Source organism: Terrapene carolina, unplaced genomic scaffold (assembly GCF_002925995.2).
Source record: "Terrapene carolina triunguis isolate 2854851 unplaced genomic scaffold, T_m_triunguis-2.0 Scaffold27847, whole genome shotgun sequence".
NCBI classification, from domain to species: Eukaryota; Metazoa; Chordata; order Testudines; family Emydidae; genus Terrapene; species Terrapene triunguis.
The window spans coordinates 1-7873 of record NW_020692198.1 but is presented as its reverse complement, the minus strand read 5'-3'; the positions used below and the strand labels follow the sequence as shown (position 1 = coordinate 7873).

At 44.3% G+C, this 7873-nt stretch overlaps 1 protein-coding gene across 1 annotated transcript; it reads left to right on the top strand.

Moving 5' to 3' along the window:
* Nucleotides 1-320: 320 nt before the first annotated feature.
* Nucleotides 321-6023, top strand: LOC112125401 (probable asparagine--tRNA ligase, mitochondrial; the record flags this gene model as incomplete). The annotated part of the gene is made up of 5 exons (XM_026662486.1): nucleotides 321-419; nucleotides 569-606; nucleotides 2577-2643; nucleotides 4070-4207; nucleotides 5875-6023. Coding segments are annotated over 5 exons (491 nt in total), but the record flags the coding sequence as incomplete, so codon positions are not given.
* Between the last annotated feature and the right edge of the window lie 1850 nt (nucleotides 6024-7873).

Genomic DNA, 7873 nt, shown 5'->3' with positions numbered 1-7873 from the left:
GCCTAGGTGAACAGAACCCCAGGCTGGCAGTGGGCTGAGCAGGCTGGTGGCGTAAGATCAGCATTTTAATTTAATTTTAAATGACGCTTCTTAAACATTTTGAAAACCTTGTTTACTTTACATACAGTAGTCTAGTTATATAATATAGATTTATAGAAAGAGACCTTCTAAAAACGTTAAAATGTATTACCGGCACGCGAAACCTTAAATTAGAGTGAATAAATGAAGACTCGGCACACCACTTCTGGAAGGTTGCCGACCCCTGGCCTAGGATATATAGGTGGTCTCAATTTCGTGCTGTTCTGTGTTTTTCCTGTTAGGTTATGGAGGATCTTTTCAAGACCGCGACAAGCATCGTGCTCTCCAGATGTCCTCAAGATGTTGAGCTTTTTCATAAATATGTATCTTCTGCCCAAAAGGTAATAAACATGAGAGGAAAAAACTGCAACCCCCCTATATCTTGCAAACACTCTTGGCAGTGCGTAGGCCTGAATTTAACAGAGCTCTCTTGTGTTACCCATTAAGAGTAGGTTTACATTTTTATTTTTTGTCTTTTGTTTTAACCAAGGGCAGGTTAGAACAGATGCTGAAGAACAAATTCATAACGTGAGTACTATTTTTGATTGCTGACATACGACATGCTGCTGTTGGTTGAGCTCCTCAATAGTTATTTTCCCCCGTCCCCTTGTCATGCCACTGACTATTAATTCTGCACAATGTTTTTTAAAGACCCTAATCACAGTTCCCTACCTGTATTTAAGCTGTGCTCTTTGCCTCAGGAATGGTTACCGTCTCCCTGACCACTTTGCTTGTGTGTTGCATCTGTTTCTCCTACCCTTTGTTTTTGTCTTCCCAGACACTTTGGCACAGGGACTGTCTTCCTGATGGTGTATGTCTGTGCAGTGCCTACCCACGCTCTGGGCACTACTGCAAAATAAATAATTGTTCATAGGCTTCAGCCATGCCCCTTTAGACTGTGATATGCTCCTCTTTCCTCGAAATCCCTGCTGTTCTGTATTAGCTCTATAGCCCTTGACTGCTTTTAGATAAGAGAGGACTTCAGTCCCCATTCTGGGCCTCCAAGCATCTCCTTTTTGCTCCACTCTCATCTGAGTGCTTGACGTCTGGTGGCTGTCCATTCATTCTGCCAAGCCATACCAGGACGCCCACCCACAACTCTCCCGGGCGTTGCACTTAAGCTAGCCTGCCACATCCATGCTTGATGACAATGGATTTGTGATTTATAACTTTCAGTGTTATTTTCATCTGCACAAGCACCACAAAACGTTGCTGAGAAGTGCAGTGTGTGTGTGTGTGTGTGTGTGTGTGTGTGTGTGTGTGAGAGAGAGAGAGAGAACCATGAGTCACATTTGAGCTATGAGCCACTTTCAAAAGGCTTCAGGTAGCAAAAGTAGGTGAGTTTCCAGCCGAGTTATTGTGGAATCCCATAACCCAAGCACATGGAACAGCATATTCCTCACTGACTGTTTATTTCAGAAAGCTTTAATGTATTATTGAATCCTTGCGGATCTTCTTTAGGGAGCTTGGTCTAGAACTGGATTTAGCCAGTGATACACAGAGATTTGATTATTGTTACCAGGCTATTTTAGTTTTCCCAGGGATGGCTTGTTTACGTTGTTACAGCCTGGTATGTGGAAAATCCATCACGCAGCTTCCTTGGTTTGGTTTTGATTTCCAGTCACATTTTTGCAGGTTGCAAAGAAGACACTGGGACAGATTCTTCACTCTGTTATCCCAGTTTGCTCTGCCAATTGCTCTACTGATTTACAGTGGTGGCGAATCTGGTGACAGAATTGCCTTTTTGGGGACACAGACATGTTGATGAAAATAAGTCTGGCGTTTTACATTGTGACAATAGTAACTCTTCTATTAATGTCAGCGCTTCATGGCATGATCTGTCCTCTTGTAGAGTACTGTGTTGAGCACATGGTTGGTGCTAGGCTGATGGGAATTCTTTCATCCTGAAGAGCTCCCATGTACTAATACAAACTAGATTTCAACGGAATCACTTCAGTCCTAGACAATATGCAGCCACCTCTAGGGTGGAACATGAAGTCTGTTTAACAGTGTGTTGTAACAATATAAAAGAAGCATCTTATGAAATGAAGGCGGGCAGAACATAATCCTCCAAACTGGAATTTGCCTGGGCCACTGGGACTAACCCCCCCCCCCCCACACACACACACACACACACACACATATCCCTCTTGAGAAGAGTATCATGTAATCTTTGATCTCTCCAGGTGCTCATTGTTAAGGCATCAGGTGTGGTAAAGCAATAAGCAGCACCTAGGTTCAGTGACTAACTCAGTGAGAAACTGCAATCCACTAAGTTACTAGGAGCTCTTCCTGTGATATTCTAGGGTTCCTTTAGGAGAGAAGTTTCCATCCAAGGTACGTAACAGAGTTGACCTTGCTTAGCTTGAGAAATCTGAGATCACAACCCAAGGTGGCATGGCTGGAGTGTCCCTTTCGTTTTCCAGTGCAATGCTTAGGAAGGGACCCTCTTGGTACTCTCATTTGCAGTGTCAAATGCTTATTTTTTTCTCTTACAGAATTTCCTACACCGAAGCAGTGGAAATTTTAAAGCGAGCTCCTCAGACATTCACTTTCCAACCAAAGGTCAGTGGGTTCCTGCTTCTGTGTGGTGGGTCTGCAGAATGCTCTCCATTTCTAAATCCCGGGGAAGCCTCACTTCTCTCTTTCTGATGTTGCAACAGAGTTGTTAGTTCACACAGTCCTTTTGTTTTGTGTCATTGCACGGTTGCAAACCAGCCATAGTCCAGTGTAACCACCGTAGCTTGGAAGATGAAGCGTTGAATAATTTAGGAAACAAGTTGTTACAAGAGTGAAGTGTGCGTAGTGAAGCTAAGCAATGGCTTAAGGGAGAGAGGTGGCACCATACCAGTAGATTGTAAGCCCTTTGCAGAAGGAGCTGTCCCTGCCTGTGTGCATGGACAGTGCCTAGTGCATTGTGTATACTTCAGGAACACATCATAACCATCTAATAGGCGAGAGGAATTTAGGTCGTACCAAGGGTTTAACTAGGAATAATGAAGTAAAAGTGAGTCAAAACACTGTATTGCCTAGATAGGTAAAGGGAGGAGTCCTTTGTTTTTCTAAAAGACTATTGTAGCCAAGGAGAAAGCAGTTTACAAATTACAGTGTTCCTAAAACTCCTACTTCATCCCTGCTTCTAACAGATGCCACAGTAGGCAAATTCCTCACTTGACCACCTACTTCTAATCCTGCATACATAGTCATTAGTCTTAACAGTCCTCAGTCCATTGCTTTGAGGATAAGTCTGGCTGGGCCCACCTTCAGAGCAGATAGGCCAAGATCAACAGATAATTTATTCTTACACAAATAGGCTCAGAGTTTAATAGAGAGTTGTAAATCCTCTATCCGGATACAGCTGTCTGTCACACAAGCAGTTCCCCCCAGCAAATCATGCATGGCTCACGCTCCTGCTGCAATGGATGTGGGTACACCTGATGGCCCCTTCCAGGGGGCATTGGGTTTTCCTAAGCGAGAGGCTGCAGAGGTGGTGTGGCATGCACCAGGGTGTGTCTAGGAAGGGAGGGAAGAGACAGGGAACAGGATGGGTACAAGCAGTGCTTGGATAAGTTCACTTTAGCAGGTTGCTAAAAATTAACCAGGTTTGTTGGGGGCGGGGGGAATCTTTGTCCAAGTTGTCTGTTCACTTAGACAACATAACGATCTGCTCTAGTTCAAGCACAAGTTACTGGGAGAGATGCAGGGATTCCTGGGTGGGATTCTCTGGCCCATGTTATGCAGGAGGTCGGACGGGATGATCAACTTGATCCTGTCTGGCCTTAAAAATCTGGGAAACTTACATTCGTGCCGTTTGCCTACTAGATCTTTCCACATTCTAGAGACCCTGTGAGAGGCAGCGCCCTTCCTAGTATCCAGCCTTTGAAAATGGTGCATCTCCATTATGTGGGGTCTGACTGTGTCTTCTAACGTGCACGCACTGCACTACTGCGTGGTCCAACTTCCCTTGCTCTCCATGTTGTTGTCTTTACAGTGGGGCAGCGATCTCCAAACTGAACATGAGAAATACCTGGTGAAGCACTGCGGCGAGGTTCCTGTGTTTGTGGTTAACTACCCGTATGATCTCAAACCTTTCTACATGCGGGACAACGAAGATGGACCTCAACACACAGTAAGTCCGTGTGTGTGCATCTCCATACCTTTTGGTCACACGCGCTGTCCTCCCTCATCCTACCTAGCAATAGATTAGCATCATTCTGGTCTCCAGTCAGAAGCAGGAGATAAGATACATCAATCAACTGCAACAGTTAAGACCCAGGCCAGACCCTTTCCTTCCTTTAGCGAGAGATCCAAAACAGGAGAGAATCCGATCGGTCAAGAGAAGAATGGACAGCCTAGATCTTTGGAAGGCAGCCAGTTAGGTTTGCTGTTGTCAGTTTCTTTTTAAGGGAAGTTCAAACATAAAATAAGGTAACAATTTTTTTTAAGAGGAGCCTCTTTCATGACAACCAATGCCCATAGTATTCCATGGCATTGTTCTCCAGCCTTCCTAGCCCAGTCTGTGGGTATTTTATCCTCCTACCAGCAGATGGGGACAGGAAATAGACTCCTTTTGGGTTCTGCTTTCAGCATGGGGTCCCTGTGCTGTGTAACTCCAGGCACTGTGTCTGGAGGAATTCCTCTGTGCCTTCGACAGTCGCGGCATATCTGCGTTTCCCTGACCCCCCCCCCCCCCCCCAGCTTGCTCTTCGTACCCCTTGGGGCTTGGGCACACACAGACTTACACCAAAATAACTGAATTGGTTTCATTTCACACGGGTTGTTATTTCGGTACAGACACTTTTATGTCAGAATGAAAGGGGCCGACTTTGATTTGATTTTGGTATCAGCCTAGTATTTTTTACCCTCGCTGGCAGATGGCTGCTGCATTTAGTGACCCTGCCCCTCTGCAAAATGCATTCCGCAAGTCCAAGGTAACGAAATGAAACATTTGCTGCTGCTATAAACAATCACGGCTGGGGAAGCTCCTCTGGAGTGTGTATATATTTACATAAGTGGTCTCCTAGACTCAACAGCGGAAGCTCGAGTCGCAGTTGTAGTGACTGGATGGGAGAGCCCTCTCCACCTGGCGAGAGGAAGCAGCATTTGGGAAAGGGTCTGTGAGGACCCCTGTAGAAGCCCATGTTTCCTCAGTGTGCTGCTTTGTCCCCCTCTAGTAACTGGAGCACATGAGTCTGCTACAGTCTTTGGCTAACAGCTGGGTTTTTCATCTCAGGCAGTTAGAGGCTCCTGCTTTTCTATCCAGAGGTTCTGGGTTCGATCCCTTCTTCCAATGACCAGCCAGAATATGTCTTCTGTGGAAGGTGTAACTTCCAGCTCGAGGAGACATACCTACTCTGGCTTTGATCAAGTTAGCACCCATAGACGTGTAGCCACCCCTACTATATGGTTTCAGACAGGATCATACTCAGGGTGGCTAGCTGCTTGAACCACCATAGCTACCCTTTTATTTTTAAGCACGCTAGCTTGATCAGAATTAGTGCGTCTATGCTGTCTTGATCTGGAAATTACACCAAAGCTCCAGTGTAGACGTACCCTAGGATTCCTGATCTGTTGTATACCATATAAGCTATGCCATCTGTTACCTTGTGCTAGTCACTATGATGTCCAGCTACCAATGGGTTAGATCACTATCTGTGTACTTGCATAGGGTCCATCTCCATAGTATCAGAGCACCTCACAAACAGGGATGAATTTATCCTCCCAGCAGCCCTGGGATTACTGTTGGACTGCACAGTTAAATGGCGTGACTCAGTTTATGACTCTCTTTCCCCTAAGGTTGCAGCCGTTGATCTTCTGGTACCAGGAATAGGGGAGTTATGTGGCGGCAGCCTGAGAGAGGAGCGACTGCATTTTCTGCAATCACGCTTAGAGAGGTATGGAGAAACCCTATGGCTGATTACTAGCAGTAGCGGAGGAACAGTCTGGCAAGGGAGTGTCTCAGAGGCCACTGGAGTTTGGTGGGGGAAGGAGTAGATGTACAGACAGTAGATGTTCCTTTATGTTTATTGGCTTTGAAGAATCTGTTAATCAACTATTTATCTACTAAGCAAAATATGGCTGTATCCCCAAATGATGACTTGCTTCTGGCGTAAATATGCCAAGTGCCTCTTTGTATCATCTCACCACAGAAAAACGTTGCATGCTACTCAGAGAGGACCTCTCCTATCACATGGGCTCCAAGGAAGCTATCGGTAATCGTTAGGGCTGTCAAGCGATTAAAAATATTAATCGTGTGATTAATCGCGCTGTTAAACAATAATTGAATACCATTTATTTCAATATTTTGGATGTTTTCTACATTTTCAAATATATTGGTTTCAATTACAATACAGAATACAAAGTGTACAGTGCTCACTTTATATTTAGTTTTGATTACAAGTATTTGCACTGTAAAAAAACAAAAGAAATAGCATTTTTCAATTCACCTAATACAAGTACTGTAGTGCAATCTCTTTATCATGAAAGTTGAACTTACAAATGTAGAATTATGTACAAAAAAACCTGCATTAAAAAATAAAACAATGTAAAATTTTAGAGCCTGCAAGTCCACTCAGTCTTACTTCTTGTTCAGCCAATTGGTCAGACAAACAAGTTTATTTACATTTGCAGGAGAGAATGCTGCCTGCTTCTTGTTTACAATGTCATCTGAAAGTGAGAACAGACGTTCTCATGGCACTGTTGTAGCTGGTGTCACAAGATATTTACGTGCCAGATGCGCTAAAGATTCATATGTCCCTTCATGCTTTAACCACCATTCCAGGGGACATGTGTCCATGCTGATGACGGGTTCTGCTCGATAACAATCCAAAGCAGTGTGGACTGACGCATGTTAATTTTCATTATCTGAGTGAGATGCCACCAGCAGAAGATTGATTTTTTTTTTTTGGTGGCTCAGGTTCTGTAGTTTCCGCATCGGACTGTTGCTCTTTTAAGACCTGAAAGCATGCTTCACACCTCATCCCTCTCAGATTTTGGAAGGCACGTCAGATTCTTAAACCTTGAGTCGAGTGCTGTAGCTATCTTTAGAAATCTCACATTAGTACCTTCTTTGCGTTTTGTGAAATCTGCAGTGAAAGGGTTCTTAAAATGAACCACATGTACTGGGTCATCATCCAAGACTGCCATAACATGAAATATATGGCAGAATGCGGGTAAAACAGGGCAGGGGACATACAATTCTCTCCCAAGGTCAGTCACAAATTTAATTAATGCATTATTTTTTTAACAAGCATCATCAGCGTGGAAGCATGTCCGCTGGAATGGTGGCCAAAGCATGAAGGGGCATACGAATGTTTAGCATATCTGGCACGTAAATACCTTGCAATGCCGGCTACAAAAGTGCCATGCAAATGCCTGTTCTCACTTTCTGGTGACATTATAAATAAGAAGTGTGCAGCATTATCTCCCGTAAATGTAAACAAATTTGTTTGTCTTAGCGATTGGCTGAACAAGAAGTGGGACTGAGTGGACTTGTAGGCGCCGAAGTTTTACATTGTTTTGTTTTTGAGTGCAGTTACATAACAAAAAAAAAAAATCTACATTTGTAAGTTGCACTTTCATGACAAAGAAATTGCACTACAGTCAGTACTTGTGTGAGGTGAATTGAAAAATACACCTCTACCCCGATACAACGCGGTCCTTGGGAGCAAAAAAATATCACCGCCTTATAGGTGAGACCGCATAATATCGGATACGGTCCGGTATCACTTGCCGGGAAGAGCCGGTATGCCGTGCCAGACTGGACTTGCTTCCCCGGCGGTGATTTAAAGGGCCC